The 22,806-nt window shown below is 35.5% G+C and overlaps 1 protein-coding gene across 8 annotated transcripts in view; it reads right to left on the bottom strand.

The window, feature by feature from the left end:
• The window catches only part of LOC139042703 (transmembrane protein 182-like), a 139,343-nt gene that overhangs the window by 84,499 nt on the left and 32,038 nt on the right, over positions 1–22,806 (bottom strand). For all 8 annotated transcript variants that reach the window (XR_011499751.1, XR_011499752.1, XM_070502574.1 and 5 more), the window contains one exon: positions 19,231–19,368. Coding sequence is in view for 6 of the 8 variants with exons in the window: in XM_070502574.1 (XP_070358675.1) it covers positions 19,231–19,368 (138 nt within the window). In the remaining 2 variants the exon portion in view is untranslated. The remainder of the gene's footprint in view (positions 1–19,230; positions 19,369–22,806) is intronic.

The raw sequence follows: 22,806 nt of genomic DNA, 5'->3' as shown, positions 1-22,806 counted from the left end.
TAGTAAATGCTTGACTGCTCACATCATCCAGCAAGTATCCTCTACTACCAAGTCCCAAAAGATGGTTCGAGTGATCCTTAACGAACAAAAGGCAACCAAACAAGAAATAGATGTATATTGTTCAAAGGAAAAAGGAATGTCTCTTCTTTCCTTGAACAAGACAGGAGACTGACAAAAAGTGTCTCCTTGAACAAACTTTAGACAAGTTTCTCCAAACTATCTTCTTAATGAGGCCCTGATTTGGGGGCATTCTTTGTTTATCTCTACATTGTCCAATTTCAGCAAGAACCTTGCTAAGTCAGTGTAGTCAAAATCCCCCACCATCGATATCTGATCATTCTTGATATCTGATGAGGTTCCTCTTCCTCCACCACCCCCCAGGGTGTCTGATCACCCTGACTTGCTTTCAGCAAGAATCCTGTTAGGTCAGAGTAGCCAGAATCCCCCCATACATCAGATGTTTCCTATGTATAATTTTTCATTCACTGTCCCCCAACATGCTCCTTGGCTATAAATTTCCACTTATCCTTGTGGTCTTTGGAGTTGAGCCTGATGTCTCTTCGCTACTACAAAACCACTTTGTATTATCACCCTTGAAAGTTAAGGCATGCCCATGCAACAGCTAAGGAACAAAGTAGCCTATAATTAGTAATTTATTAACATGAGGAAATAACTTTGTACCACGGTCAGTTTAATCTCGGGCAGAACCAATCAGTTGTAATGAGCCATGCTAAGAAATAATCAACAAAACATCTGCTACAACAGTAATCCAGATAACTGAAGCAGAGGTCAAGTATTGTTTTCTTAAGGGGTTTCCTAAGAGAAAGAAAGAAAAGTCAAATTCAGCTCAGTATTTTAAAAATTATAGTCCAAAAATCATAAAAATCAGAAATCAAAATGATTGTGACCCTTTGATACTTGATATTAGACCAAGAAATAACCAAACCAGTTATTTCAAAGACACTTAATGTAAAAGACTAACGACAGATTTTGCATCCATGTGCTATCCACATTCAAAATTCTATACTCAGATCTCTAAAATTCAGCTCCCTGGGGGCTGGCTCCGTGGCCAAGTGGTTAAGTTCACATGCTCCATCCTCGGTGGCCCAGGGTTTCACTGGTTCGAATCCTGAGCGCGGACATGGCACTGCTCATCAGGCCATGTTGAGGTGGCATCCCACATGCCACAACTAGAAGGACTCACAACTAAAAATATACAATATGTACCGGTGGGCTTTGGGGAGAAAAAGGAAAAACAAAATCTTTAAAATTCAGCTCTCTCTAATGTACTGTTTCCTTTAATGCCAGTAGAATCTCCCATAGAAAAAACTATCTACATTAGAATCCAAAATAAAGATCTGAGAGAACATAGACAAAATCATAGTTAAGAAACTTAAGAAGTTCTTGTACACTTTAAACATCAGTAACAAGTAATGTTTGTTATAGCTATGATAAAAAAGTAAATAATTAAAAAATCTAATTGATTAAAGTGTTAGGTAAACCACATTAGACAATTTACCAAATAAAATTTTTATTTCCTATCTGCTGATAAGTGGTAATAAACAATGTTCTGTAGTCACACAACTGAGATCTGTATCAGCTGCAAAAAGAAAATTCAATTTGCCTTTAAATGTCATTTTCAGATTGTTTCTGTTATGCCTGCATCCTATTATTAAAGTTTAAAAGTCTTTAAAACTATAAAATGACTTCATAAAGACCATTTTGTATGTTGAAACTTCAATTAATCATAACCCATGGGGGCTGGAAATTCTGATCACTTATCTATTTCAGATTTGTTATTGAGAATCTGTATAAAATCATACCATGATAGATTTGGAAGGAAGCTTAGAAGTTATCTAGTACGGTGGTTCTAAAACCTGGACAAACATCAGAATCACCTGGGAATCTTGTTTAAAATAGAGATCTCCAGATCATAGTTTATAGAAATATTAATTTGGTAGGCTGGGGTGGAATCTGAGAATCTGTAGTTTTTAAAGCTGATAGAATCTAATTTCCTACCCATAACAGAGTCCTTTTTTATTACATCCTGGACAAGTGATTCATTAACCCTGTTGAAAGCAAAAGTGTTGTGCACCTCAAATGGAAGAAATTGTATTTTTTCTTTAAAGAAACCTGGCTATGCAGTGCTATGCTAGAGATCTCTGAAACAGTGATATAAATATGAAAAATCTTCCTTATTTGAAAATTTAATTTTTTCAGTAATATGGATTAGAATGAAAATTTCCATAAATTTTAAAGAAAAGATACTGGAATTCAAAGACATTTATGCTAATAGCAGTCTGCTTCAAGTTAAGCTCTCAGAACTTCCAGAAAAATTATTTACTTCCCTCTGCCTTTAGGTGTACTTTAGTGGAAAAAAAATTGACAAGCATTACTCAGTAAAAAATGTACCTACCTTTTCCACAAGGCCTATTTATTCTTTTATCATTATAAGAAATTAATTGTTTTCACCCTGCTTTAGTAAGTAGATTAATTGAATTTTGCTCTATTTAAGTAAGCATCTTGTGGAAACTGAAGTTATCTTTAAACTTACAAATTTTCAACATTTAGCCCCAGATACTGAGGTATAGAAGCTATAGGATATCAGTTCTAGTACATTAGAAGTTGCTTTATGTCAATCAGCATTATTGTCCTGATATTGTTTGAGTTTGTTTTCACTTTTTGCTGAAAGTGAAGTATAGAAAAAATAAAAATGAAGGAAAGAATGAAGAAAGGGAAGGAAAGAGGGAGGCAAGGAAGGAAAAAGGAAAAGAGAGGAAAGGAAAAGAAAGAAAAGGTAAAAAGAAAACACTTCTGTTAGCTAGGATTTAACAGGTAGTGAGGTTCTAGTTAATTAATGTTGTCCTGTTTAAGAATTTTCTGAAGCACCCTATCATGCAGGTTAAAGAAAACAGGTCCTTAATACCATTTTTCATTTCCATATTTTTTTTATTATTCTCCTTTCCATTAGAAGGAGACAATCAATGAGAATGAATAAATTGACTCTCGCTGTAGCTGATAATGTGAGTGCTGCTCTTTTTAGATATGGCCAATAGGGTCTTAGTGGCAATCCCATCCAGTCTTATAATTATATAATAATAAAAATTCACAGTTAAAAATCACCTCTGAGTACCCAATCTTCTGTTTGATGCAACAACCCCCTCCACATTATCCCTAACAAGCTGCCATTTAATCTGTTTAAACACTTTCATTGGCAGAGTTCACTATCTCAAAAAAGAGAACAGTCTGCTGTTTTACATTTTTAACAGTTAGGATATTCTTCCTTAACTTGTGTGAAATCAGCCTCCTTATAATTCCCACATATGTGTCTTATGTTTGACCTCTACATCTAACGGGTATTCTGCAGAATAGTAGGCTTATGAGATGCTTTGGGGAAAAAAATGAGAAGTCTTGCAGTTTAATATATTTATACTGTGCTATATTCTTCACCCCAACTTTGGTAATTGAAAATAATCAGTATATTAAAGCCTCTGTGAAATCATATGGTAAAGATACCAACTTAACTTTGTTTAAGCTAGCATTTCTCAAACTTAATTGACTATGGGATCCTTTTATTCCAGAGATACATATTAGCATATTTTGGAACTATGGTTCCTTGGAACACATTTTGGGGAATACCACTTCACAAAAAATAGAACAAATCCATTCCTTTGTCCTTGTGATGGCTTTAAAACAAGAATCATAACCTTGGCAAGTCAATTAACATTTTGTCTAGACGTTTTCCTCCTCTATTATAGAATATAGATCTAGTATTCTTTTAGTAACATGGTTTTGAGCCAACTTTACCATCCCAGTTGTTCCTTTCTGGATGTACTCCAGTTTACCTACCTAGTTCTTAAATTTAGAAGGTGCCCACAGTAGCCTGTAACATCTTGAAAGGTAAATTATGTTGAAATTCAACTAAGTTCTTTGTTTATACTTCCGTTCATTGATAGGATTTGGGGTAAACTCTTATCTTAAATCCCAGTAGATCTGCTAATTTGGTCAATACATTTATTCATTCACAAATATTTATTGTGCCAGGCACTAATCCAGGTGCTTGGAATATAACAGTGGAAAAAAATGAACTAATATCCTTGCCTTCATAGAGCCAATGTTCTAGCAGGAGGAGGCAAACAATAAAAAATAAACAAAATAAATCATTTATATAGTATACTAGAAGATGACAAGTGCTATGTAATAAAGAAAAAGTAGGGTAGAATATAAGTTATTGGTAGTCATGGGTGGTGATGGGGAACACTGCAATTTTAAAAAGTTGGTCAGGTTTGAAGGCTACATTTGAGAAAAAGATTTAGAGATGATGAAGTATTTCCTCAGAGTACTGGGAAGAGTATTCTAGGCAGAGGATACAGCCAGTGCAAAGACCCTAAAGTAGGAGCCTGTCTGTTGTGTTCAAGCAACAACAAGGAGGCCACTATAGCTGGAGCTGAGTGAGCAAGGGGTAGTTGTACGAAACAAGGTTAAAAAGGTAATGAGGGGAAAGGCATGAGGGTGGCAGATTATGCAGGGTCTTGTAGTTTATTCTAAGGATATTAGCTCCTTTTCTCTGAGTAAAATTGGAAGCCATTTAAATGTTTGAAAAGAGGAGTGATGTGATTTCAGTAGGTTATTGTGTAAAAGTGTCAAACAAACAGGCAGCTGAATATATGAGTCTGCAGATCAAGAGGGTGATCCTACCAAGATGTATAAATCTCTGAGTCTTCAGCATAGAGATGATCTTTAAATTCATGAGACAGAATGAGATCATGAAGGAAGTGAGTGGTGAGTCTACCTAGAAAAGAGGCCTATCTAAGGATGAACTCTTGGGCATGATGAAATTTAGTGGTCTAGAAAAGGAGAAACAAATAAAACCGAGAGGAATCTTCTATATTTCCTCTATTACATTTTAATGATAGATATATAGGGTAAAAACCTGAATGAAAAACATGGACTCAGTCTGCTGTTCCAAAAAATGGTAAAAATATTACTTATATGTCATTTGTGATACTGACATTGAATTAATATTCTCTTACCCTTATCAAAACCTGCTCTCCAGTTTTTTTGGGATAAACATAAATATAAATGATAATCTAAAATACGACTTTTCATGGTAGGTTGTCACTTTTATTTTTTTATTTTTTCCACATACACAAATACATGTATCACACATAACTTGCACATTTTTTTGCTTTATTTATTTTATTGAGGTCATATTGGCCTATATTATTACATTTCACATTCTCTGTAGACTGCATCGTGTTCACTCCCAATAGTCCAGATTTTGTCTGTCACCATACATATAGGCTCCTTTACTCCATTTACTCAACCCCCCTCTCCTTCTGCTCTGGTAACCATCAATCTATTTTTCTTATCTGTGCGTTTGTTTGTTTGTCTTCCACATATGAGTGGAATCATACAGTATTTCTCTTTCTCTGGCTTATTTTGCTTAGCATAATAGCCTCAAGGTCCATAAACAAATGAATGGATAAAGAAGACGTGGTATACACAATGGAATACTACTTAACCATAAAATAACACTTGTTATTTATTGTCTTGTTAATTATAGCCATTCAGATATGCATAAGTTGATATCTCAATGTAGTTTTGATTTGCATTTCCCAAATAATTACTGATGCTGAATATCAAAAATTTCATGTGCCTGTTGTCCATCAGTACACCTTTTTTGGAAAAATGTTCATATCCTCTGCCCATTTTTTGATCCAATTGTTGAATTTTTGTTGTTGACATGCATGAGTTCTTTATATGTTTTGGAAATTAAGCCTTTGTTGGATCTACTAATTGCGAATACTTTCTCCCAGTTGGTGGGTTGTCTTTTCTTTTTGTTGACAGTTTCCTTTGCTGTGCAGAAGGTTTTTAGTCTAATGTAGTCCTATTTGTTTATTCTTTTCTTTTGTCTCCCTTGCTTGAATAGACGTGGTATTCAAAAAGATACTGTTAAGACTAATGTTAAAGAACGTACTGTCTATGTTTTCTTCTAGAAGTTTTATGGTTTCAGGTCTTACATTCAAGTATTTAATCCATTTTGAGTTAACTTGTGTATGGTGTAAGATAATAGTCTACTTTTATTCTTGTGCATGTGGCTGTCCACTTTCCATAACACTATTAGTTGAAGAGACTCCTTTCTCCATTGTATGTTCCAGACTACTTCATCAAAGATTAGCTGTCCATAGATGCATTATTTTATTTATGGGCTCTGAGTTCAGTTCCATTGATCCATTTGTCTGTTTTTGTGCCAGTGACATGCTGTTTTGATTACTGTAGGCTTGTAGTATATTTTAGAGTCTGCTAGTGTGATACTTCCAGCTTTGTTCTTTTTTCTCATAACTGCTTTGGCTATTCAGGGTCTCTTGTTGTTGCATATAAATTTCAAGACTCTGTTCTATTTCCATGAGGAATATCATTGGGATTCTGATATGGATTGCATTGAATATGTAGATTGATTTGGGTAATATGGGACTTTTTAATTATGTTTATTCTTCTAATCCATGAGCACAGAATATCCTTCCATTTCCTTGTGTCTTCTTCAATTTCTTTTAATAATGTCTTATAGTTTTCAATGTATAGGTCTTTCACCTCCTTGGTAAAATTTATTCCTAGACATTCAAATCTTTTTGTTGTGATTGTAAATGGGATTGTATTCTCGATTTCTCTTTCTGCTAGTTCATTATTAATGTATAGAAATCCAACTAATATTTGTATGTTGATTTTTTACCCTGTAATTTTACTCTATCTGTTAATTATTTGTAGTATTTTTCTGGTGCATTCTTTAGAGTTTTATATACATAGAATCATGTCATCTGCAAATAGTGAGAGTTTTACTTCTTCCTTTCCAATTAGGATCCCTTTTATTTCATTTTCTTGCTTAATTGATCTGGTTGAAACTTCCAGTACTATGTGGAATAAGAGTGGAGAAAGTGGGCATCCTTGTCATGTTCCTGTTCTCAGAGGAATAGCTTTCAGTTTTTCACCATTGAGTACGATGTTGGATGTGAGTTTGTCATATACGGCCTTTATTATGTTAAGGTAATTTTCTTCTATATCCATTTTGTTGAGAGTTTTTTATCATAAATTGATGTTGAATCTTGTCAATTGCTTTCGCTGTATCTATTAGGTTAATCATGTGATTTTTATTCTTCATTTTGTCAATGTGGTATATCATATTGATTGATTTGTGAATGTTGAACCATCCCTGCATCAATGGAGTAAATCTCACTTGGTCATGGTTTATGGTACTTTTAATGCATTGTCATATTTAATTTGCTAGTATTCTGTTGAGGATTTTTAGATTGATGTTCAACAGTAATATTGGCCTGTTAATTTTCCTTTTTGTGTTGTCCTTGTCTGGTTTTGGTATCAGGGTAATGTTTGCCTCATAAAATGAGTTAGCATTCTCTCCTCTTCAATTTTCTGGAAGGGTTTGAGAAGGATAGGTATTAAATCTTCTTTGAATGTTTGGTAGAATTCACCAGAGAAGCCATCTGGTCCTGGGCTTTTCTCTTTTGGGAGGCTTTTGATTAGCATTTCAATCTCTTTACCTGTGATTGGTCTATCCAGATTCTCCATTTTTTCTTGTTTCAGTTTTGGGATGTTGTGTGATTCTAGGAATTTATCCACTTCTCCTAGGTTATCCTATTTGTTGATATACGGCCTTGGTAGTATTCTGTTATAATATTTTATATTTCTGTGGTGTTTGTTGTAATTTCTCCTCTTTAATTTCTGATTTTATTTATTTAAGTCTTCTCTCTTTTTTTCTTAATGATTCTGGCTAAGGGTTTGTCATTTTTTTCTGTCTTCTCAAAGAACCAGCTATTAGTTTCACTGATCCTTTCTACAGTTTTTTATTCTCTATTTTGTTTATTTCTGCTCTGATATTTATTATTTCCTTCCTTCTACTGACTTTTGCCTTTGTTTGTCCTTCTTTTTCTAGTTATTTTGAGTGTAATTTTAGATTGTTTATTTGAGATTTTTCTTGCTTTTTGAGATATGCCTTTGTTACTATACACTTCCTTCTTACTACTGCTTTCACTGCATCCCATAAATTTTCGTATGTAGTGCTTTCATTTTCACTTGTCTCCAGGTATCTTTTGATTTCTCCTTCGATTTCTTTATTCATCTAATAGTTGTTCAGTGGCATGTTGTTTAGTCTCCACATACTTGTGACTTTTCCAGCTTTCTTCTTGTAGTTGATTTCTAGTTTCACACAACCATGGTTAGAAAATACGCTTGATATGATTTCAATCTTAAATTTATTGAGGCTTATTTTGTTTGCCAATATATGATCTTCTTTTGATAATGTTCCATATATGCACTTGAGAAGAATGTGTATTATGCTGCTTTTGGATGGAATATTCAATATGTATCTATTAAGTCCATCTAGTCTAGTGTTTCATTTAAGGCTACTGTTTCCTTGTTGACATTCTGTTTGAATGATTTATCCATGATGTAAGTGTGGTTTTATTTTATTTTATTTTATTATTTTAAAGATTGGCACCTGAACTAACAACTGTTGCCAATCTTTTTTCTTTTTTCTTTCTCCTTTTTCTCCCCAAATCCCCCCAGTATATGGTTGTATATTATAGTGGTGGAAGGCCAGCTATAATACGTGGGACACCACCTCAACGTGGCCTGACAAATGGTGCCATGTCTGCACCCAGGATCCAAACCAGAGAAACCCTGAGCCGCTGTAGCAGAGCTTACGAACTTAACCACTCAGCCACAGGGTCGGCCCCCCGTAATTGTGGTTTTAAAGTCCCCTGCTGTTATTATGTTACTGACAATTTCTCCCTTCAGGTCTGTAATAGTTGCATTATATATTTTTTTTGCATCTGTGTTAGGTGCATATATACTAATAACTGCAATGTCTTCTTGGTAGAATGTCCATTTTATCATTATATAATGTCCATCTTGGTCCTTTGTTATCTTTTTTTGAATTATGATCTATTTTGTGTGATATAATATAGCTACACTTGCTTTATTTTAGTTGCCATTTGCTTAGAGTATCATATTCTATCCCTTCACTGTGAGCCTTTGTTTGTCTTTAGAGCTGAGATAAGTCTCCTGGAGGCAGCATATTGTTTGATCTTGTTGTTTAATCCATCCAGCCACTCTCTGACTTTTGACTGTGAATTCAGTCCATGCCCATTTAGAGTAATTTTTGATATATGGATGCTTAACACTACCATGTTATTGCTTTTTCTGGTTGTTGTACATTTCCATTATTTCTTTTCCCTTGTATTTCTGTCTGACATTTCAGTGTGGTGGTTTTCTGTGATGTTTTTCTCAGTTTTTTTCTTTATTTATGATTTGTGAGTCTGCTCTGATATTTTATTTGTGGTTAACATGAGTTTTGTATAAAATATCTCATAAATGAGATAGTATTTCCTTTTTTGAGGAAGATTAGCCCTGAGCTAACTGCTGCCAATCCTCCTCTTTTTGCTGAAGAAGACTGGCCCTGAGCTATCACCTGTGCCCATCTTCCTCTACTTTATATATGGGGCGCCTACCACAGCATGGCTTGCAAAGTGGTGTCATGTCCGCACCCGGGATATGAGCCAGTGAACCCCGGGCCACCGAAGTGGAATGTGCACATTTAACCATTGTGCCACCAGGACGGCCCCTGACATATTGTTTTTTCTGACAGTCTCCTATCTCCATTAGCCTATGTAGGTTCTGTCCTTTTCCTCTTCCCCTTCTATGTTTTTGCTATCACAAACTATTCTTTCTTGTGTTGTAAGATTGTGACTAAATTGAAGTGTTTTCTAGTTATTTTTGATGATTTCTTTCCCTTTATCCTTTGTTATAATTGTTTGCTAACTTATTCTGATAGAGAGTTACAATTTTCTGATTCTGTCTGCTTATCACCTTGCTCAAAGCTTTGTAAATCTTTACCTCTTTGTTTCAGGTACAAGGGCTCCTTTGAACATTTCTTGTAAAGGAGGCCTAGTGGTGATGAACTCCATAAGCTTTTGTTTGTCTGGGAAAGCTTTTATTTCTCTATCTTATCTGAAGGATAATTTTTCTGGATAGAGTATTCTTCACTGATAGTTTTTGTCTTTCAGTATTTTGAACATATCATTCCACTTTCTCCTAGCCTGTCAGGTTTCTGCTGAGAAATCTGCTGAAAGAGTGATAAAGGTTCCTTTGTAGGTTATTTTCCTCTGTCTTGCTGCCTGTAATATTCTTTCTTTGTCATTGACTTTAGATAGTTTTAATATTATATGCTTTGGAGTAGGTCTTTTTACATAGAGGTGATTAGGAGTTCTATTAACTTCATGTACTTGCAGTTCTTTCCCTAGGTCTGGGAGGTTCTCAGCTATGATTTCTTTGAATAACTGCTCTGCTCCTTTCTCCCTCTCTTCTCCTTCTGGGACACCTATTGCCCTTATGTTACTTTTCCTAATTGAGTTGGCTATTTCTTGTAGAATTTCTTCATTTTTTAAAAATCTTAGTTTTCTCTCCTTTCCACCTGAATCTTTTCTAGACTTCTATCTTCAAGCTCACTAATTCTCTCTTCCATATGGTCTGCTTTATTTTTAATTCATTCTACTTTATTTTCCATGTCATTAATTGTGTTCTTTGTCTCAAGAATTTCTAGGGTTTTTTTTTTGTTGTTTAGTGTTTCAATCTCTTTGGTGAAGTACTCCTTCTGTTCATTAATTTTATTCCTGAGCTCATTGAACTGTTTTCTGAGTTTACTTGTAACTCGTTGAGTTTCTTCATGGCAGCTATTTTGAATTTTCTGTCAGTTAGAATGTAATCTTTTGTGACTTCGAGTTTGTTTTTGTAGAGTTGGCATTCTCTTCCTGTTCTGCCAGGTTACTGTGGTTCTTCAGAGTGCCTGATGAATTGATCTTGTGCCAGCACATTTGTGGTAGTAACCAGCTTTCTTATTTGTGTATGGCTTTGTTTACTTTGGTTCTGAGCTGCTTCTGGTTTTATTTGAGAGCATACCCTTTCCTCCCTCCACTGCCTCTGCTAGATGCATCATGAGGGCCCTCCTTGTGCTGCTTGTGCCTCTGAGGTTGCTGATGACTTGCTACTTACAATATTGCTACAGTCTCAGGTGTCACTACTGGGGTCACCATGCTGTGAGCACTTCTGCTGCTTCTTGTGTCACCTGGATCTAGTCTTCCTCCACTGGCTCTCTGCAGGCTCTCCATAGCCTTGGGTACCACTGCCCCAAGGACAACCAGTGTTGATGCTCCTGGGTAATGTGGGGGCAATGGCAGTACCACTGGTAGAGGTCCTGGTTCATGGATGTCACTGTTGCTGCCAGGGGCCTGGGTTCTTGTATACAGCCCCCACTGTTGGTTGAGCTGGTGTCAGGGGTGCCATCACAGGGGCTTGATCATGGGTTCTGTTGTGGTTCCTGAAGACTCAGGTCACAAGCACCACCTGCCACTGCTTGGGAGGGGCAGGGGCTAAGTCACAAGTGTTGTTGCTAGTCCTGCAGCCTCTGGTCACTGGCACATGCCAGTGTGTTTTTTGAGACCTCGGGTCAGGACACCCTGCTACTGCTGGAGAAATTTGCATTTTGGTTGCTCTCCCCACTGGTGGAAAGACCAGTGCCACTGCCAGGGGAAGAAAGAGGGGCTGAGTTGCCAGCACCACTCTGTGTCTTGAAGCTTCCAGATGTAGTCACTATCTGCCACTACTGTGAGGGCAGGGGCTAAGCCATGAGTGAGTGTCATTGCTGCTTGTAAAGCCTCTGGTTGCTGGTGTGTGCAGTTGTGCTCTGAAACCTCAGGTCAGGGCACCTCCCCCTACCAGGGAAATTCACAGTTTGGATGCTGTCCCCATTGCTGGAAAAACTAGCACCACTACTATGGGAGGGGGAGAGAGCTGGGTCACCGGCTTCATGCTGTGTCCTGAAGCTTCAGGATGTGTGTGTCACCCACCACTCCATGGGGGACAGAGGCCAAACCACAAGTGCCATGTTTGCCCTCGCAGCCTGTGGTCACTGGCATGCACGCTGGTATGAGAATCCACATTTTAGATCACCACCTCTGGAAGAGGGGGAGAGAGCTGCTCCCCTAATTTCAATGCCTCGCGAGATCCAGTCCACCCACCTTCAGATGTATAGATGCATGGATCACTCAGGCATTCTGGTGTGCTGTGCTGGGACTCCTTTGTTGGTGAATGGATGTCTGACTAGTTGTAACTTAGGGGGAGAGACAAAGGGAACAACTCACTCTGCCATGCCGCTGACATCACTCCAGTTGTCACTTTTAATGGGCTACAACATGATATACTAAAGGAGTAAAATCCCTTTAGGTGAATAGCAGTAAACCAATGTGGGAAAGCATATTTTTGGTCCAGAAAGTTTTCTTAAATGGTTAACTACTCCCCATAAGCAAAAGGTCCAGTCTAGATGATTTCATCTTATTTGGAAATAGAGTAAAATATTCATTTAGACTCAGCTAATTTAGAATTTATGATAAAGCCCCTAAGTTAGTTAACAAAGGTAAAAAATTAGTTTTATGTAGGCTTTGCCTATGTTATGACCCCAGGAGCCAGAATCAGTAGCAAGAATGGCCAGTCTGAGATAAAACTGTAAGCACAGAACAATATGGGTCTGAAATCAGGTGTCTAATTGAAAACAGACTCAGAAAGCAAGCTGCTTTAAAAATATCAAGGCCAAAAGTACAGTGGAGAGCAAGAACTGAATGCAAAACAACGGATAAGCAATGTTGGTCAGGCAGGTGAAAATTCAACATAGAGATTTCTCTTTTCCTATGCCGTATGTGTAGAAATGGCTTTATTAAGTAAATCTCACAGTATACTAAGGTATCTTTAGCTTCCTTGAGAGAACAAAATTAGTTAAGCCCACATTTTCTGACAAATAACTGGCATTGCAATTACATGTTTATCTATTCATTGAAGTAGCTTTCCTGCTTGGCAATGCTGCATCGCCCCACTAATGTATTGTGTATAAATAACACTACCTCTTTAAAAAACACATCCTGCCACTCAGGCTTGCATTTTTCCCAAATTAGTTTAAATTAATGAGATTTTACTATAAATTCAACTTAGTCTTGGTTCAAGTGATATAGTCCTTTACCTTCTGAAGAGAGAAAAGTGCATAATTGTAGAAGAACACAATTGAAACTCTCCTTGGAAACTAAATTCATTTCACATAATTTTTTAATGATGGGAATGCAAATGAGTGACTACTAGATACTCATTCTCCCTTGCAACTTGTTGCCTATTATAGACATAAACAATAAAGAAATGAAATACTGACTTTCAGCACCCTCTCATATGTGGTTCCTCTGGACAATTTACATCAAAGGAAATAAAATTATTCTATAGACACTATAATTATCTAGTGACTTCTTATTTTGGTCAAAAATCAAAAGGTCCATAATTGTGATTCCTTTGGTTTAGACTCATGGTGTATTTTACTCTCATTTTCTCCTATCCCATTCACAATTTTTTTTTCAAAAAAGATGTAACTGCACGTCAGTTATTCCTTTTATAACATTGTTCCTTTCTCTGAAGAATTGTAGACTTAGCAAACCATCCCACTATCTATATATATATATTCTTGCCTTAGTAATATTGTTCATATGCTAGTCAGATTGAAGGCATGATTAACATTGAAATAAAAGTTAAGACAGTTGGACTTGTTAGTAATTCTCACCCTCAATGCCAATATCACTTCAAAGGAAACTACCAGATGAGTTAGCATCCCAGAGGTTTTGAGAACCTATGAAATGAAGAAAGGGAGGCTAGTTGTTCAACACAACAGCTGTCCTAAAGGCAAAAACCTCAAATTGAAATAGCAGAAAATGCTGAACATTTAGTGGAGCTACAATCTTGATCATTTGAGCCAAATCAGCTGACTGTTTAGATAAATTGTCCACCATACTTCCAACTTATAATAATAGTGCCATAGTATCCCAGTCCCAGCCCCTCTGTAAATTGATTTCTTATAGGAATTTTGATTCAAATTAAACAGGGATTTTACTTCAGAACTTATGGTCCTGGGCTTTTGGAAGTGGCATCAGAGGAATGAAAATGACAAAAAATATTTCCCCTGGAATACATTGTAATTATCCATTTTGATTTTAAATGCGCTGATGTGTGCCAAAGTGAATAGTATAGAGGTGGAAACCTCAGTCTCAATACCACCATAATCTTTCATGTAAAGCACAAAAATAAATTTTTTGGAACACCTCCAAATGTTTGCTCAAAGTATTTGATGAGTCCTTTTGGAAAGAAATAGTAGACTGTCTTCTTTTCACTATAACTAAAAAATGCTTAAGAATGTATTTCTTAGGGAAAGGAAACTTCATGCATGGAGTCAATAGAGGTTGTTATTCTGGCTAACCCTTCAGGAGACCCCCTCAAACTGTCAATAGTAAGCTAAAACCAAATCATGACAACACCAGGAAATGAAATCATTGCAAGTTAAGAAGACTGAAAGTTGAAAACTTAGACCTGCACTCAAAACAACAGCCATTATAAAGTTGTACTTTCCAACTATTTTCTGCTTAGAGTAAACCACAAAGAGGTAGGAAGTAGCAGTCATAAGAGTAAGAAAAAGACCTTTTATTTCTTCAAAAATTAGGATGCTCACCCATTAGAATGGCAAAAATAACCAAAACAAAACTTAACAAATGTAGGAAAGGTTGTGGAGAAAAAGGAACCCTCATACACTGCTGGTGGGAATGCAAACTGGTGCAGCCACTATGGAAAACAGTATGGAGATTTCTCAAAAATTTAAAAATAGAAATACCATATGACTCAGCCATCCCACTACTGGGTATCTATCCAAAGAACTTGAAATCGGCAATTCCAAAAGTCCCATGCACCCCTATGTTCATTGCAGCATTATTTACAATAGCCAAGACGTGGAAGCAACCTAAGTGCCCATCAACTGATGATTGGATAAAGAAGATATGGTACATAAATATACCATGGAATACTACTCAGTCATAAAAAAGGATAAAATTGTCCCATTCACAACAACATGGATGGACTTTGAGGGTTTTATGTTAAGTGAAATAAGACAGATAGAGAAAGGCAATCTCTGTATGATTCCACTCATATGTGGAAGTTAAACATGTAGACAAAGAGAACAGATTATTGGCTACCAGGGGAAAGGGGGTGGGGGTGGGCAAAAAGGGTGAAGTGATGCACCTACAACACGACTGACAAATAATAGTGTACAACTGAAATTTCACAAGGTTGTAAAATATCATAATGTCAATAAAAAGTTAAAAACAATTAGGATGCTTAACCAAGCAAAGTAATCGTAGACTAGACACTAAATAGATATTTTGGCAGGGTCAGATTAGGTGTCTGAAACTAAATGTCCAAGAAATAAATACAGTAGGATCAGCTCAGTTTATTTGTAAGTAAAAAAGAAGTCAAGTTTCTTCCAAGTCTCTTTTCAGTCGCTCTCACTTCAGAGCCACCCTCAATTCCAATTACCCTTTCCATTCCAATTTAGTCAGCCACATACCCAGTCACAAGTTTAAATGTTGACATCACGTCTACTTGCTCCGTGACCAATATTTTAAACTCTGAAATTCCTTCTCTGGTTTTCATCTAAACTTAATCTATCAAGTTTTTATTACCTATTAATATGTACTAATATGAGGATTTTTAAAAGTAATTAGTAAATAATTCCTTTCCTCTTTAATATTATCATAATTACTATGTCTTAAACACATACAAACACATGTAACTATACCACAAACTATACTATAAGTATTATCTCTATTTATACATCTTACTCTTTTCCTTACTTCTAAATTTTTTCTTTGCCAACTTTATTACCTTTTGTGCTTCTATCCCCTCCGTATTCATGAGAGGGCTATTGTATATTGTTTCCAGGGCAGGTTCAGGAATCAAACTGCTTGGTTTTGAAGTTTGGCTTCACCATATGCCAGCTGTATAACTTTGGACAAGTTACATATCCTCTCTATGCCTCAGTTTCTTCATCTATAAAGTGGAGATAACTTTATGCTGTAAAGTTTCTATGCAATAATACTTGTAAAACACTTAGAAAAATGCCTGGTACAAAGCAGGTGCTCAATAAACGTTAGTTATTATCACCAATATTCTTCAAAGGCTACCTTCCCTTACATCCCTTATCTAAACACACAGCTAATTTTGGAAGGTCCTTAGTTGCAACTTAAAATCCCTCAAACCTTTCATCTTCAACTGAAACTGTCTTTCAATCCCAAAAATATGGCAAGTTCCATTATTTAATTTCTCCATTACTCTCTTGCACTATAAATATTGAGAAAAAATCATGAAAGCCTTTCTAGTTTTCTTTCTACCTTTCTGCATTCCCACCTGGGCTTTGCTGGCCTCCTTGTCTATAATTTACTCTCTTTTCTTGTCATGTCTCTAAATCCTCATCCAAAATTTAACCTCCACCATAATGCCTTCCCTGCCCATGCTAACTTACACTGATCCTTCACTCCAACAACATCTGGTGGTATTTCTGTTTCTACCCATAACTCCTCAATTATTTACTGTTTTATGCTTTCTGTAATATACAATATATATCAGCTCCTCAAAAATATAATTGTTGAATAGGGGACTACTCTAGGTACGTACTTTAAGAACATGCATTAATAAATTGCAAGGTCTTATTTCATCTCTTCATAAAACCAATATTCTAATATAAAATATAACTGTGAATTCAGAGAAGCCAAATTTCAGCAAGGCAACCAATAATTAATTAACAAGTATTATTTGAACTCGGCATTGTATTAGATTGTACAGCAGATATATAAGCATAACACCAGGCATCTACCCAAAGGAACTTAAAATTTCATTGGGGAAATAATGTTCCATGAAAGGAGACAAGATTTACCATAAATCTTGAGAAATATAGAGATTTTGTGAAGGCAGAGAGATGAGCGAACACTGTTTTAGGCAGAGTAACTATCATGTACTAAGCGTGAAGAGAGATGAAAATTAATTCATATATATGTATAAACTATCTGCTATTATTTTGGTAACTTTGGACAGTCATAAACTAATGTTTTTAAATGCTAAGATTTCAGGAAATGTCATTCACTTCTTGTGGGAAAATAAATTAGTACGTATGTTAGGTGAGACAAATTCGATGATATGTGTCAAGAGCTTTAACATATACATTTTCATCTAGAAATCTTTTAAAACAAAATAATCAGCAAGATGCACAAAATCTTGTACTCTCATGATTCTGCCTCCCCCACATCTCACAAGACGTATATGTATGTGTGTGTATGAATGTAATTTGCACATATAGTTTACACATCATATCTTAAAACTATTTATTTTCTTTCTCCATTGCCACTCTCTAGTCTGAGCCACCATAACCTTTCCCCTAGACCACTCTAATAGTTTCCTAGCAGTTTTTTCTGCTTTTTCTCTATCTTCCGTCAATTCACTACACAGTAGCAGGAGAAATCTTTTTACAATCTAAATCAGATGATGTTCTTCTTCTTATTAAAACTCTCCAATGGTTTTTCATTGCACTAGGAAAAAAATGCAAACCCCTCACCACAACCTATAAAAAAGTCCTCTTGATCTAGCTTTTGCATACCTCGTGAATGTTATTTCATGTTGCTCTCCCCACAGATACTTAAGCTCTAATCATACAGTATGTCTTTGAGTCTTTCAAACATACAGGCTCTTTACCACCTTAAGGTCTTTACATATGCTACTTTCTCCTTGCAACACTTTTGTCCACACACCAACCACTGTGTCCCCACTCCTCCTTCAAAAACACACACACACACACATTGTTCCTATGTCTGGCTCCTTCTCATCGTTCAAATCTAGATGTAAATATTATCTCCTCAAAAATGCCTTCCCCAACCACCTTATCTAAAGTAGTCTCTACTACCAGTCTTGGTCTGTATCTTTCTGTTCATTTTTTTTATAAGACTCATTACAATTTTCAGTTATCCACTTATTTATTTACTTATTTATTGTCTATCCTTTCACTAAATTATTCATTCACTGCAGCAGTGACCTTGCTTGATTTGTTTATCAGTATGTACCTATGGCTTGCACAGTTCCTTATGCAAAGTAAGCACTTAATAAGCACTTGTCGCATGAAATAATATACAAGAACATTTATTGTAACATTTAGCATAGCAAAAGAAAATGGAAGCAAACTAAATTCCTAGCAATAAGGGAACAGTTTAATGAATTATGGTATAAATATATGGTAGACTATATGCAGCTATTAAACATTATGTGGCAAAGATTAATAATAATATCGGGCACAAATCATGACATGAGATTTAAGTTTTCAAAAAGACACAAAACTATTAATACATGGCATGATATCCAAACTTTTTTTATAAAATAAGTATACATATAGGGAAAATGCTCAACAGATAGAGACCGAGATAATAACATTGATTATATCTTTTTGTGTTGAGTTTATGGGTGACATTTATTTTCCTATCTTGATAATTTTCTCTATTTTACAAGTAAAAAATAATAATTGTTTAAAATTAAAATGCCAGGGATTCACCAACCAAACGTAAGCAGAAGGGAATTTCATTAAGATGCAAAGGCTGTTTAACATTTTGAGATTTTGGGCTATAAAGTGGGTTGAATTTAAGATCGAGTCAAATTGGTTTATATATAAACTAATCATATGTTCTCTAACTGTATAATTAAAGTATAGGCTGGCTTACTTTTATATTATGGTAAGAAGCATATAGGAGAGTATATCCAGCTATTCAAGAGTCAATATGCACTGTAAATTTTGTTTTATATATATATAACACTTTTTCTGATCTATACATTCTATTTTTACCCAGAATAACGTCAGCATAAAATACAACACTCACACACTGAGCCGTCTTGTCAATAAAAGAATGAGGGAAGCTATAAATGTTTATATCTGTCACCTAACCATTTAGAGGAAAAAATCAACAACTAAGATTTTAGAAATAAATACAAAAATTGTTAAATATTGTCTTTTACAGCTCAGTTTAGGGAAACGTTCACATATATATGATAAGAAAGTGTTTATGCAGTTCGCATCAAAGGCACATGCCCAATTCACCAGTATTCATTCATTTACATTTTATTCCCTTTGAGTACAGTTTCTTTTCTTGTAAAAAGTATATAAACACAAATATGCACACACTTACTTGTGCACATGCATGTGTGCAGACACACACATACACAGAGAGCTTTCTAATTACTAATATGTCTTCATAAGGTGATATGACAACTTACCCGATATCATCAAGAAGCCACCTCCAACTTTATAACATCCAGCACTGGCAAAGGGCATGCCACACACCAGCAGAAATCCCCCAGCCAGACCAGAACCAACACTTAATACAATAAATATTGTCCAGAAGCTTCTGTACACTAGAGTGAGAAGGAAAATACATATGTTAAAAAGTAGTCTATAAAATTAGTACTAAACCTTAAAATCAGTGTATCATTAGCAATGGATACTGTTTTTTTTTCTTTTGGTTTTCCAGCTTTATAGTTAATGAATAAGTGTCTGAAACACTTTTTTCCATTTCTTTGCCTAACTCTCTTCTATACATCTTTCAAAACACAACTCAGATAATATCTCTTACTAGAAGTATTTTCTTACTACTGTAGTCTGGGTTAGAGGCTCCTTCAATATGCTATCGCAGTGCCCTTTGCTTATCTTTATAAGGAAATCTACCATTCTTCAAACAAACTGTTGTTTGTTTTCTTGTCTATATCTTTCAATAGGCTGAGAACTCCTTGATGGCAAAAATTCTTTTATATTCATCCCCAGTACCGACAAATGTTTGGCACATAGTAGGCCTCAAAAGGTATTTGTTACACTGAATCATTTACATTCACTAAGTCCTGAAAGGATAAACACAGGATGTTTTTCCATTTGTAGGGGACTTCTTGGCTCTAAGTTCTCTGACTATGAGCACTCAATAAAACTCGTGACTATGATTTCCCACATGTGCAAAAAATCATAAAGTAGGACTCCAAGTTGTGATTAAAAAGCAATATTCCTGACTCCTAATCCATTACCCATGCCTTGTACCTCCCTTCCTTCCCACACAAAATTTATCAGAATCTGCCAGTGTCTGTTTAACTTAAACGTGTGCTTCCTAACAACCCATCCTTCTCCTGACATGCAACTGTTCTTTTTCCTTCCACTAGTCTTTGTGAGTGGTTGTATTCCTGTGCAGGAGGGGTGAGTGAGCAGACTGAATTTCCCTCACAAGTATTTCTTATAAGTAAGCGTATTCTAAAAATGCGAGATGAGCTATCCTTTAATTTCCAGAAACTCTAAAGCAAAAGACCATGGAGTTCAGCATTGCATCTGTTTTACCCTTGCTATAGAGGCTCTTATGGATCGTCTGAGAGAAAAATACTATATGGTTATTCCTAATATATACACAGTAAAGTGGAGTATTGAAAGCAATTATCTGAATTGTGAAATAAATCAAGTAACAACTTTTTTGAAGGGTCTGGGTCATTCAACAAAAAAGTAAAATGTGGTACCTAAATTCTCCAGAAAGTCTTTCAATTCTTTGTTTACACCATATTTAAATTTTTTTAAATATATTCTGTCGCTTTGTTTTTGGTTTTTCACTGTAGAGCTGAAATAACTTTCAGATGCTCTCTTTTATTTTTACAAATCCTAGTAACTGGAAGGTTAGAAGTGTGTTTTAAATCAAAAGATGCCAGCCTGAGAAAGCTACCTTCAGGTAGATCAGGGAGTGGAACTGGCACGTGAAAACTGAGAATAATCACTCTTCCTCGCACCTGTTTGAACCTTTAACCTCTTTGAAGGAATTTGCACAGTCCAGCCTCCACTCTTTTTGAAAGAAGTACTTTGAGGTGTTTGATATTATGGAACCTGGGTCCATATTAAAGGCTGCACTCAGCTATTTGCTTGAATGTAAGTGACAGCAGTGTCTCCATTTTGAAGTATGAAGCTATCCTGGAGACAGAAATATCATCAGCAACAGAAAGGAGCAGCACTCTCCTTCAAACATTCTAACTAAGAAGTAAGTATTTCTTTTAATTTTCCGTTAAGAGGCATTGATAAAGCCTAGGGAAAAGGTCAACATGTTTGCTTATTCACCTTCTTAAGGTTCCCAAAATGAAAGACAAACTATTTAAATTCATCAATTAATATGAAACAAACATCCAAACAATTCAAACATTAATCCAAATAAGAGAACACTATAGAAGAGCAAACACTATGTAAAATTTCTTATATGTGAGGATATAATTCTCAGAAAAATTATTTACATGTGTTGCTTTTATTTGTGGCCACGATGTCTTTTGTGAATTTTCTGATATGCATCTGAAAATGCAATATTCTCCAAGCTAAGAGGCCTGTGATAATTTACTTAGTCTTTCTGAGTCTCAGTTTTCCCAGAAGTAAAAAGAGACAATAATAACTCAGGGTAATTGTGATGATGGAATAAGTTTTATGTTAGAACATAGAGTATTTAATAAAGGATAGCTAATTATTGTTATTATCATTATTATTTCAATCATAATACCATCTTATGTCATTTTCTTTGGGGCATAAATCCACAAAGTTTCAAAAAAAACCCCCAGTGGAATCAAATTGTCCCTTTCATTTTTCTCTAGCTTAGGCTGTTAAAAAAATGGAAAAGTGGAAAGAGTATTTTGTTAGGATAAATAGACCTGTATGTTAGTGCTGGCTCTAACTTATACTTGCCTGTGGCCCTGAGCTAATCTCTTCATACCAGTGTGCCTCATTTTCCATCCCTGGTCAAATATAGATAATAAATCTTTCTTATCCTTACCACACAAGGTAAAGCAGGACATTTTGTAGCAGGTGGTTTTATGGTCATTTTTTCAGCATGAGGATTAAATGCATTTATATATGTATATCATTTAAGTTGATGCCTGGCACAAAGAAAGTGCTCAATATGTATTAGCTGCCATGATCATCTTTGGTTGGACATTGAAGTTTTACTTGGAATGTAGACATTTTAGATGCAGTCATAAAACTGCCATGCCAAAATGCAAAATTTCACATTTTTGTTTTTATTACTAAATAATGTGTGAAATAATTCATCCATAGACTTGCCTCACCATCTCCTCCCAACCCTTATATAGAATATGGAATTAGGAGAAAGGTGATGGGGTAAGACTCAGGAATGGGGAGGTATTCAAACAGTAAAAACATACATTTTGAATATTACTCAGAAAAAGTTTTAAGTAACTTGGGTTGCTTGCATTTTAGCCCATGTAATAATGCCCTATATAAAAACAAAATGTGGTGTTTGTATTTTAGTCCATGTAACAATGCCCTATGTCAAAAGAGTATATAAACAACTACTCCAAAATGTCCATATTAAAATGATCATATCAAAATTTAATATACCCACAGAGCTCCTTTAGGGTCTCTTCTGATGGCCAAATTAAATAATGGATGTGAAAGTGCTTTGCTAGATTATTATTAGTGATGGAGTAGATATCTTATGTGCTTCTTTTTTCATTGAGGTAAAATTAGTATATAACATTATATAAGTTTCAGGTGTACAACATTATAATTCAACATCTGCATACACTACAAAGTGATCATCACCAAAAGTCTAGTTACCATCAAGTAACATGCAATAGAACCCCTTTACCCATTTCGCTCACCGCCCAACCTCCTTCCCCTCTGGAAACCACGAATCCATTTCTATTAATTTTTGTTTTGTTTTGTTTGCTTGTTTATTTTGTTTTTTTAGATTCTACATTTGAGTGAAGTCATACCATATTTGTCTTTCTCCATCTGATTTACTTCACGTAGCACAATACCTTCAAGGTCCAACC

The sequence above is a fragment of the Equus asinus genome, chromosome X, assembly GCF_041296235.1.
Source record: "Equus asinus isolate D_3611 breed Donkey chromosome X, EquAss-T2T_v2, whole genome shotgun sequence".
NCBI lineage: Eukaryota > Metazoa > Chordata > Mammalia > Perissodactyla > Equidae > Equus > Equus asinus.
The sequence above is the reverse complement of the archived record's forward strand: the minus strand, read 5'-3'. Positions and strand labels throughout refer to the sequence as shown.